At 43.7% G+C, this 11763-nt stretch overlaps 1 protein-coding gene across 3 annotated transcripts in view; it reads left to right on the top strand.

Annotated features, from left to right (window-relative positions):
- The window catches only part of Dyrk4 (dual specificity tyrosine phosphorylation regulated kinase 4), a 51936-nt gene that overhangs the window by 32580 nt on the left and 7593 nt on the right, over positions 1-11763 (top strand). For all 3 annotated transcript variants that reach the window (XM_074076237.1, XM_074076239.1, XM_074076238.1), the window contains 7 exons: positions 357-495; positions 3121-3284; positions 6138-6274; positions 6585-6725; positions 8520-8658; positions 9949-10030; positions 10799-10971. In XM_074076237.1, the coding sequence (XP_073932338.1) occupies positions 357-495; positions 3121-3284; positions 6138-6274; positions 6585-6725; positions 8520-8658; positions 9949-10030; positions 10799-10971 (975 nt within the window). The remainder of the gene's footprint in view (positions 1-356; positions 496-3120; positions 3285-6137; positions 6275-6584; positions 6726-8519; positions 8659-9948; positions 10031-10798; positions 10972-11763) is intronic.

Here is an 11763-nt window from a genome sequence, read left to right as displayed (position 1 = left end):
AAGTGCTATACTCACATAAGTTCAAGTGTGTATGCTTTTGGCATATATATCTAGATCAGAACTGGCTCCTCAAGAGCAGTGGCGAAAACTGTTCCCATCTCTCCCCACAGTGACCACTCGGGTTGTCAACATGCCATGTAATATACATGGGTCTCCCAGGGCATAATACAGGACAGATACTTCCTTTGGGAGAAAGACTGAGAAAACCTACTATCTCTTAACTCTTAACTGTTTTCTTCCTGGAGAGGTAGGAAAAGATTCTGGCTGGATCAGGAAATTGGGGGTCAGATAGATAGTTTTTGACCCTCAGAAGAGGCCAAAGTTGTCCTTTATTGCAAACCTCTTTGCTTGAACAGGAGAATCAAATTCACAGTCGGGTGCTGACCTCTGAGATCAAGGCTTCAGAAATATCTTTCCACTCTGGCATTAAAACACAAGATCCCAAGGCAGAGGAGAACTTGCCACGGAAGCACAAGGTGCCCCTGACAGCGGCAGGTATGAGTTCGGGGCAGTAGCAGGGTGAAGTGGGCATGGTTATGGATGACCATGAGATCAAGAGCTGACACATGTGGGAGTAATTAGGTCAATGAGCCAAAATGAAAGCAGTTACGCCTCTTGCTGTGACAGGATGAGTATGAGGCTCGTCCTCATGGAACACGTGGGGAGATTTTAGACCCCAGGCCCAAACTCCTGAGTTTCATAGATCAGGTCTGGCTACTCATCCTAGCATATCAAATAAAGAGATAGTAATGGTGAAGTGCACAGAAAGGAGGGTTATTACACACCATGGTCAGGCTGTGGGAAGGAGAAAGGCAGCATTTCAACCCATCTTCCTCAAACAGACTTTTGTTTTAGGTTTAAATAGGAGGAATAGTTGTGGAAAGGGGGAGAGGTATGCATAATTAGTAAACAGTCTTGGTCACATGCCATAGATGGTAGCCACAGGTAGTACAGTAGGGAAGCTAGTTGACTCAAGATTGGTCAGGTGGGCCTTGTTACAGTAAGAATTATTGATGCCTGGCAGGTGTCCTTCCTGGAGTCCTGTCCTTTCTGTCCCCAGTCCTTCCTGGATTCAAAGTCCTTCCTGGCTGCAAAATGACTGCAGTAGAGAATGGCTCAGAGCAAAGAACCCAGATACAAAATGGAAGCTAGGATGCATAGCTTTTATTTTACCTTAATTTGTTAACTCGTGCACCCAAGTAAGGGATCAGTGCTTTTCAGCAAAAGCAACTTTTAAGTACCTGGTACAGGAGTGAGTGCTAGCTTCCTATTCTCCATTTCCCATGGAACTGTGTCAGGGCAGACAGAGAGCATCATTTCATTGCCTGGAGAGCCCAAACAAATGTCTTCTGTGATTTTATGGACCCAGGAACAGGGGAGATGATAGAGGGAAAGAGCTAGGGGTGGGCAAATACTGAGTATTGGGTCAGAGTAGAGAAAAATGTCTTGATAAGGCAGTCTTGGCAGAGGTGACTAAGGAAGACCTCAATAAAGGCCCAACAGAGGGCTCTGAAGAGGGGCTCCTGAGTTGGACATGCAGGTGTGCATAAGCAGCTGGGATGTCTACCAAGGCTGGCACAGGGAGGGCAGATGCACCTGAAAGGCCTGCCAGGTAAAGCCTTTGTAATTACCTATGGTGGGGCCTGAAAGATCCCACATAGGTTTCTGGCCAGCAGCCAGACTCCTTAGACGGTTCAGAGACTCATGATCTCTTAGGATTCAAAGGAAGAGAACTGAGATTCACTGAGCATCTACCATGTGCCAACATTGCCTACTACTCAGAGGGAGGTCTTCTGCCATAGTTATGAAATTGAAACTGTCCTTTTTCTTAAACCCATTAGAGGAGTGTCCATTCTGAGTTAGTTATGCTTTTACAGAGGTGACACTTGCTCACTGCTGTCTTAGACCTTGGTTCTATACTCTGGGAAGAGAATAGCTTAATCTAGCTTCTATACATGAAGCTTCCTATCCTTCACGTATAGGAAGACAGCTATATTGTGCCCATGTCTTCTTTTTCCTCCTCACATTTCCTTCTCCAACTTTTCAGCAGTTTGCCAAATAACATGACAGCCCTCCTCTAATCCTGGTTTCTCTCTCTGAGCTTGTTCTAGTTTCTCTACTAAAATTGTGAATGTTCAGCTAGGCATTGTGGTGCACATCTGTAATCCCAGCTCCTCAGGAGGTGGGGATAGGAGGATCATAGTCTGAGGCCAACATGGGCAAAAGAAAGAGACCCTATCTGAAAAAAAAATTTAAAGCATAAAGGACTGGGGGCATGGCTCAAGTGGTAGAGTGCTTGCCGAGCAAGTGTGACACCGAGTTCAATTCCTAGTACTGAAAAAAAAAGTGTGACTGTCACCCCACCTCCCACTGCTTGACCTCAGGTCATATGCCAGATGTGATATATAGCACAGCATACAGATGCCAACACGTACTCCCTCCTGTGCTCTGAGATGCTTGCTTCCTCACTGCAGAATCAAGTGGGAAGTTGGACTTATGTTACCTGCCAGGCCCTGGAAAACACTGCCATTTTCAAGCCCTCTTACGTAGCCTGATTGCACAGGAACTTGGGCAAATGCCACCTTTAAAATATGCTTCTGTTGACATAGAGTTTTCTCCTGGATTTTTTTTTTTTTTTGGTGGGAATGGGGTTTGAATCCAGGGCTTCACACTTGCAAGGTAGGCGCTGTACTGCTTGAGACACACCTCCAGTCCATTTTGCTCTGGTTATTTTGGAGGTGGGCTGTCTCGAAATATTTGCCTGGGCTGATCTTGACCCTTGATTTTCTGATCTCAGCCTTCCAAGTAGCTAGGATTAAGGTTCCAACAACCAGTGTCTGGCTTCTCTTGGATTTTTTTTTTTCATATTGTGGCAACCCCCAGCTCTTGGGGCACTGAATTCCTTTTCCTGATGTTTGTATTTTCTTCTTGGCTTACTGAAATAAGCACAATACTCGGAGATTTTTGTTCATTACATTTCCAACTGGTGAGATTCCTGAAGCACAGTTCTTCAGGAAGTCACATTGTTGAGGAAGGGACAGGATGTCACAACCATCTGTACCCTGGGCAAATCTCCAGGTTGCATCATCTTGACTGACAACTGTCATGTTTTCTTTACAGAGGCCCTAAAGTTTTTTAAGAACCAGCTGTCCCCTTATGAGCAAAGTGAAATCCTAGGCTACAAAGAGCTGTGGTTCCTGGGACTTGAAGCTGAGAAGCTCAACGTACCTCCTGAAAAGTTCAGTGCGACAAGTTTTGATGATGAACACGGCTCCTATATGAAGGTGCTGGTGGGTGGGGGAGGTCACTGGAACTCCTGGGTCTTGGAGACAAGAGATAGTGTTGAGAAGACAAAAAAATCAGAGGGTATTTAATAGTATTTCTTGCTGAAATATCATGGACTAGGTACTGTGAAGGATTCTAGTAACACCTAAAAAAGTACTGTCTTTTTAAAAGATGGGAAAACATGCGATTTAGTATGCAAAGTACTCTTCTAGCAGTACGCAGATTGTCTCTAAGGGTATTTGGAGCAATGGGTTTGCATCCTGGGTAAACTCCCACAAATCAGTCTGCACAGCTGTGGGACCACTGGTAAAGGCCAGACTAGAGTTGGGGATGTGGCTCAAGTGGTAGAGCATGAGGTCCTGAGTTCAAACCCCAGTAGTGCCAAAACCAAAAACAAACAGAAAAAAAAAAAAAGGAAAAAGAAAAGGTCAGATTGGAGTAAAATGCATCACTCCAGCATTCCTTTATCTCCTCCATACAAGCCCGTATATGGACCCTCTTCTATTTTATAGTAGATATCACTTCCCCAACAGGCAAAATTCATAATTACATTCTGTTTTCCAAAACTCAAGAGCAACAGCTCCTCCTTTTCTTCTTGTTCAGTGCTTCCCAGAGTAAAGTCTCATCCCAGCCCAAATGTGAACTCAGGCCAGTGATCCTCACTTTTGAGGATGTCTGGATGGGTGATGCTTAGTCCAGCAGGCTTTGGGCTGTCTGGTGTTTCCTCTTCTGATCATTTCATCACAACTTGGTTTTAGGATATGAGTGTTTGATGTCTTCCCAGGAGAAATAGATTATCCTGTTTCTATTTCAGGAGAAATAGATTATCCTGTTTCTCAATTATTACTATGCACAAGAATCGCCTGGGGGCTTGTTAAAGTGCAGACTCTTATCCAGCAAGTCAGGGGTGAGACCTGAGATTTTGCATTTCTAAAAAGCTTCTAGGTGGTGCCCATACCATTGGTCCTTAGATTACACTTTGAGAAGCAAGTAATTTCTGTCACACAGTCTTCATCTAGAGCCCTGGTTTCAACATTTTTAGGTCAAGGATCCCTTTGGGAGTCTGATAAAAGCAATGGGTCCTTATCTCTAAAAAGGCAACCTGCACTCACACACAAAATTTCAGAGGATTAATTGGTCCTTGGTTAAGAATCCCCAGTATAAATCTTAGCCATGATTCAGCCAGACAGCCCTAACCCCTCCCTCCCTGATTCCTCTACCTTCCTACCCTACTTGAGCCTGGGGTCTCTGGAAAATTCCTTAAAGATGTCAGACCTACCTTTAAGTGAATTTGCTGTAACTCAGTTCCTCAGTGTCAAACCCTTAGAGAGCTACGTATTGGTGGTGAGAGAGGAATAATGTGTGTTCTCCACATTCACTCCAAATTTCCATCCCTATTTCATTCCAGTGCACACACAAATACTTAAGGCACACAACCACATTCCCAGATAAGCACACAGCTACATTTTTACATTTATCTCTCAACAAAGATTACTTGCATATCTAATTATTGAGCACCTGTCATAAACTTGTGCACCTGCCAGATTCTGAAAACATAAAAGGAACTATCACAAATGAGTACAATACGGTCCTTGCTTTCAAGTAACCACAATTAATGTCGAAGTTGATATGGAAGCAAATAGTTATGGTACAAATAAACTGGCGACATGAAGGTAAGTAACAAGCTAGGAAACACACGTAGATTTATAGCAACATTTGTAAAGATTCTGGGTCATTCTTATGACAGACCTACAAGTAGACTAATCTTCTATGTGTCAGTAAAGTTATATGTGCTCAAATTCAGGGTCCTGTTCAGGGTCCATATGAACAGACCTCCACCCCCACATTTACAAAGATATCCTGAAATCTGGAACACAAACACTCATCCTTCACCAATCCCAGAATGACAAGTGTAGTACTAGAAATCAGACTCCATGGAGATCAAGGAGATCTTCTAATTTAGAGTCTCATCCTCATCTTTACAGATGAGGGCAAGGGCTTATTTGAAGTCACCTAGCTAAATTCTTTATTATTTTGTGGTGCTTGGGGTCTAATCCATATCCTTGCACGTACTAGTAAGTACTCTACCACTGAGTTACATTCCCAGCCTTTCTCTCTTTCTTTTTTTTTTTACAAGGATAAGGTTCTTGTTATGTAGCTCAGGCTTGCCTTGAAATCAAACTTGAATCCCACATGCTGGGATTACAGGCCTGCACCATCACACCTGGCTAAAGTCTTTAATAGAATATTTTATGTGACTTTGACTGAACACCTGTTTCCTGGTTTCCAGCACAATGAGAGACAGATGATTCTGGCTCTTGGAAAATATTTCTTTCCTTTTTCTTGTCCTTCTAACTTCAGAACAGGATTAAGTATGGATAAGTCTAAGGGAGGACCAAATCTGACCAGAAAGAGGCAGAGCAGACACGAAGCCTTCTCTGCAGACATAAAGTCTCTGTTGGAGGCACATCAAGGGTTAGAAGGTCAGTCCCTCAAACTGGGACTGCTTCCCAGCCTGAAGAATCATGAAGTACCCGAATTGGACAGGACCTTCATTTTTGCCCAATCCTCTTAGTCCATGGGTCCTAAAACATGCATAAAACCAGAGGACTGGAACTAGAGTCCAAGTTTCCCAAGATGATCCAATGTGCGCTGGAGTGTCCTTTGGAGCCTGTGTGACTTTGTCTGGCAATAAGCTAACCATTTCAGTAGCAATGACACGAAGGAGGGAGGTCAGAAAACAACACCCAGGAGTGAGCCATGAGCTGGGTGTTGGGATCCAGGGGATCTAGGGGTCTGAGAAACCCAGGAGCCTATGGCTCTGCCTCTCACTGCTTGCCTGACGTCTGTAGGTCCTGCACGATCACATTGCGTACCGCTACGAGGTTCTGGAGATGATTGGGAAAGGTTCCTTTGGACAGGTGGCCAAATGCTTGGATCATAAAAACAATGAGTTCGTGGCCCTGAAAATCATCAGGAACAAAAAGAGGTGTGGCTCAATGGATGACCTAGGCCATAGAGAGGGGACTGTATGACTTTAGCTACTTGAGAAGGGCAACCCTTTCTGCCTCTTCCCTTTCCTTCTGCCTTTCCTCTTTTCCTCTCTATCTGTCTGATTCCATGAAGGGGCAAAGAGGAAGGAAGAGTGTGGAGTTTTCCATGCTTTCTGACACCCTAGACATTCTTGTTGGAGTCACAGGGAGGGGCTGAGGAAATGGGCTAACTACTGTAACATGACATGACACCTGTGTTTTCTGTTCCCATTCCCCACCCTCCTGGCTACTTTCCAATCACTCCAGATTTCACCACCAGGCCCTAGTGGAGTTGAAGATCCTGGAAGCCCTCAGAAGGAAGGACAAAGACAACACTCACAATGTGGTACACATGAAGGACTATTTCTACTTCCGCAATCACCTCTGTATCACCTTTGAACTCCTAGGGTCAGCTGCTTTTTCTTTTGCATTCATTTGCTTTTGAAAAGTTCCATAAGTGACAGAAGACAAGCTTTGAGGTCAGAACACTAGATGTTTCTGGATGTGAATATTTAATGATGAGAGTGGACACAGAAGCCACTCAGTAATTTAGAGGGCTCAGAGGAAAGGAGGAAAGCTGAGATCTCAACCCATTCCTTTGTAAGCCCGTCAACTTGCCAACATCCTTGTTGTGCTTCATTGGTGCTCAGGACTGGACTGGGTGGCATAATCAAGAGCTAGATACCCCCAAGAGCTAAATTGAGACACGTGGAAAGGACTTTCCTTTGCTACCATGTTCTGTATGCACTGGCCTCCCAACTTGATAGTGCAGAGGTTGGAACCCAAAGAATAGGCAGCTGGCTTCCCAGAGTGGGAAGAGGGCTTCGATTTTGAGTAAGTAAGGACAGAGTAGATGTTTTTGGTAAGAAAGCAGAATCTTGACTTAAATAGACTGGCATCAGTTGAGTGTTGGAGCATGCTAACTGGAAAGGCATGCTAATTGGAAAGGTATCCTTTTCTGGTTACTTTTCTCTGTGAAGTTGTATCAGATACAACTTCAATAAAACCAGAAACCCAAAATATGTTTAGTAAAGAATAATAATCAGGGGTGAGCCACCAGAGGCCCAGTGTTGTTGAATTCCATGAGGTGGTAGCATGGTGTTCCCATAACAACATGGATAGGAAAATTCTAGAAACTGGCTAAATTTAATGAGAGTGGACAACGCTGCTCACCATCTCTGGTGATTTCAAAATGTGGTCTACTTTCCAATGTGCACAGGCGAATTATCTTCTTTATGGTAAAACAGACAGGCCAGGCCACTCCTCTTCACCATTACCTAAGAGAGTTCTGAGAGGTCAAGAGAGGCATCTATCTGGAGGGAGAATCCTAAATCCAGCAAGGCTGGGTTTTTGCTCAGAGTTACCGGTCAGGATGGAGCCAGAGCCAAGCCTCACTTCTCCACTGAATCCTTGAAGAATGAATGACTTCTTGAATACAGCCAGAGTTAGATCATCTTAGAAATGGAAGACTGAGAGGGACCAGCCAGAGGCTGATGCAGAGTCACTTCTGGGTCATGCTTGTTCCTTCCTCTTCCCCATCTCACAGAGGTCACAAGCTGGAAAAAGTATTGCTTATTCCAATGCTTTGCATTTGTTTCTAAGATATGTAAGCCAGCAGATTTCACATAGCAGAGCATTCTTTTATATACTATTTCAGGTTTGTGCTGCTGGAGAATAGAGACTGATTTGATGACAGCCAGTCTTTGAACTGGAAAGCCACAGTTACATGAGACCAAGTGGCCACACTTGCCTTTGATAGTGTGGGGACTCCCTGGTTTGCCTTAGCTTCCATCTGTCTACTCTCTTGTTCTCCTACTTTTCAGCAACCTAAAGAACTGAGATAGTCTAATTAGGCTGAGGCAGGCATAGCTGCTTGGTTGAGTTAATAGAGGGCTTCCTGGGGCCCTCCCCCAGGCCTGAAGTGCTATGACTATTGCAGAAGTTTGGTCTAGTCTCTTAACCCACATATGAAGCAAGGTACTTAAATGGCCTTGTCACATCAGAAGTGAGGGGATGTCCCAAGCAGTGGAGTTGATCTTCACTCTGGGCCTACCATGAGTCAAACGGAAGGCCAACTTCATAGTACACTGATTCCTTGTCTGAGATCTACCTGCTTTTAGAAGGAAACAGGATTGTTTGCAGATTCAAACCAAACGTGACATTCTGAAAGCCAATGTCCATCACTTTCTCTCTCTTTCCCAGGATCAACTTGTATGAGTTGATGAAAAATAATAGCTTCCAAGGCTTCAGTCTATCAGTGGTGCGACGCTTCACTCTCTCTGTTCTGAAATGCTTGCAAATGCTTTATGTAGAGAAGATCATTCACTGTGATCTCAAGCCTGTGAGTACACCACCTGTTCTGCCAGGGAAAGCTGGTTGTCGCCAGTGGTAGTTGGGACAGCCTGAATGGCCAAGAGCCTGCAGGGTGGAAGCCAAGTAGTCTAGTTTATAGGCTGTGAAGTGAGGTGCAATGAAGGCAAAGGCACAAATACTGGGGAGATGAAGAAAGATATGATATAACTGAGGCAGCTGGGAACAGCAGGGACTTTCCTATGGAAGGGGAAGAGGTGGGTGGTCAGTGTCTTGAGCAGCAAGATAATAACAAGAAGTCCTGGGAATCCAGTCTTACACTTTTGGTCTTGTTGGTCATCAATCCCTTGTAGTTCTTAAGAGTTCTCCCCAGCACCTAGAGTTCTTTCTTGTCTGCTCTGCAGACATGTGCCATGTAGGCAGATGGATATTGTTCTATTTAGTCCTCACTAGGTTCACTTTATTCTGAGTTGCTACTAGAACACCTGAGCTTCTTGCTCTATTCCCCTGGGTGTGATCTTGCTACTGTCTTGCTAGCATTGTATACATAACTCTATAGTTGCGCTTAATGCTTTTTGTAGGAATTACTTCTTTATCTGTATCTCCCACTAGACCACAAGCTCCTCCCAAGGTCAGGAACCATGGGTTTTCACCATTATGTCCCCAGGATCTAACATGGTACCTGGTAACAGAAGGCAATAATTTAAATGCTTGCTAAATGAGTTAATGGTTGCAAATATGAGGCTGTAATACAGAGAGGTACCTGGAGACATGGTGTAAGGGACTAATTCCAAAAACAATGTGCCCCTCCCCAATATGTAACTATCCCTTAACTTTCCTTAGTCCCTACTCTCCACCCCCAAAACATTTACCTTTAAAGCAAATTTAAGGAAATCATGCCTCTATTTCTTTGATTCTCTACTATTATAGCAGAATGGCAGCAGGGACTCTTAATATAAACTTTACACAAATTCAGTCTATGGCATTTGTAAGGCCTTATGCAAGCCAGGCATAGAGTCAGGTGCCAAAGAACATATAAATAAGCCCACCATCTTCAGGAGTTACACAATTAAAATGGAGAAAGAGACAAAATATAATTAAAAGACACACTGAAAAGTACTGAGCACTGGGTCCAAATAAGAGAGAGACCACAAGTCAATGAGAAGTCAGGGACAGGAACAATGGAATGTGGAAATGTGGGAGGAGGACTTTGGAGGTGGTTGCATTTGAACTGGTGACCATTTGTGTGGTGGTGACCATTTAGGTAAGCAGAATGGCGAGGCCAACATTGTTTTTTAATGCAATTTCTTCTTCCTTCTAGGAAAATATAGTACTATACCAAAAGGGCCAAGTCTCTGTTAAAGTTATTGACTTTGGGTCAAGCTGTTATGAACACCAGAAAGGTAGGCCCCATGCCAGCCCCTTTATCAGAGTTCTCCTATTGCAACCTCTCTCCCTTTGTACATAAAGCCAGCTGGGTGCCAACCTGGACTCAGCCATCACAATTGCCATCAATCGTGAACAAGGTGCTTTACTTCTTTGAGCCTAAGTTTCTTTATCTGTGCAATGAAAAAATTTGATTCACATATCACACAGACTCTTTGAAGCTCTCATAGTCTGTGGGTATGGAATTACCCATGAACACTGGGTCCTAAAACTAACTGGATGTGTGTCAGGATCATTTCAGGGTGCTAAAAAATTACAGTTTCTAGGGCTTCCCCCTGCATGTTCCAAATTCACATTTTTGGGTGATACCCAGGAGTCTATACTTTAGAAACTGGCTTTCTTACCAAATGGAAATACTCTCAGAAGCTGTCTACCCAGTTAATCTGAGAGTTCGAAAACTTAATTTATATTAGTGTTATTTTTTTTAAACCTGGCAGACTTAAAGAACAAGGGCTACTCTGGAGTTCTGATCAATAAAGTGGGGGTAATAACAATTCCATTATAATCAGGTTTCTGTGAGAAATTAATGTTTTGTTAGATGTGTAAAGTGACACCTAAGTTCTAGCTGGCTTGTACTTCCCTCAACCTGAAAAGCCTATAAGGTAAGGAAGGGTAGGAAGGTCTATAAATTATCAGCCACCCCCAACTTCTGAGGTATCATAAAGAGAACGTTCTGGAAAGGGGGAGATAGTCTCACATTAAGCTTCTCTCTCTTTGCCCCCCAGTGTATACCTATATCCAAAGCCGGTTCTACCGATCTCCTGAGGTGATTCTAGGCCACCCCTACAACATGGCCATTGATATGTGGAGTCTGGGTTGCATCATGGCAGAGCTGTACACAGGCTATCCTCTGTTCCCTGGGGAGAACGAGGTGGAGCAGCTGGCCTGCATCATGGAGGTGAGAGTGAGGGCCAGCCACTGGCTTTGCCTGATATCCCCAGGATGGCTTCAGCCCTCAGACAACGAGTTGCAACAGACTCAGCAAGGATAGTATTCTACAGACTATATCTTCCTACATTTGGATGCTTCCCGAAAGTTCTTTTGAAATTATGTATTTCCTTATACATTGTTGAGTTGAGATCTAACATTTTTATCATAAATTTAAATAGGAAAAAGGATGTTGTTTCCCCCTTATTGTAAATAGGGACATTTTAAAATATTAGTCTTTCTAATAGATACAAAAAAAAATTTAAACCAGAGTGACCTGATACCACCAAAATCTACCTAAAAAGGAGGCGAATGAGTTCTTATTTAACTGTTGTACCATTCTTTCACTTTGCTCATTCTTTTCTCCTTGAAAAAGTAGGTGAGTAGCCAGATAAAAGTAGCTAGAAATTGTGTCTATGGTGGAATGAATAGTGGCCTGGCAGTTAGTAAACATGGGGTCTGTCTTTCTGGCAAATCACTTACCTGCTCTGGACTGAAGAATGAGGAGGTCAGGGAATGTGGCTTCTGAAGTGATTTTGTGAAGCATCTCTGAATTCCTGCTTCCAGTTCCAAGGTGAATGGGGTATATGACTCAGCTTCCTCTTGAGTGTCTTCTGTGCCCACCTATGCATTGCAGCACAGAAAGGTAAATAAGCTATACTTTTTTTTCCAAGGAGGCATTTTCTCTTGTAAGGGCATGATGCTCAGCTGGTGATAATTTATCTTCTTTGCCTCCCCTCTCTTCCCGTTGCTCAGTGCTGTT

Source organism: Castor canadensis, chromosome 6 (genome assembly GCF_047511655.1).
Source record: "Castor canadensis chromosome 6, mCasCan1.hap1v2, whole genome shotgun sequence".
Taxonomy (NCBI): domain Eukaryota; kingdom Metazoa; phylum Chordata; class Mammalia; order Rodentia; family Castoridae; genus Castor; species Castor canadensis.
Note: the sequence above shows the minus strand (reverse complement) of the source record. Positions and strands in the feature narration are given on the sequence as shown.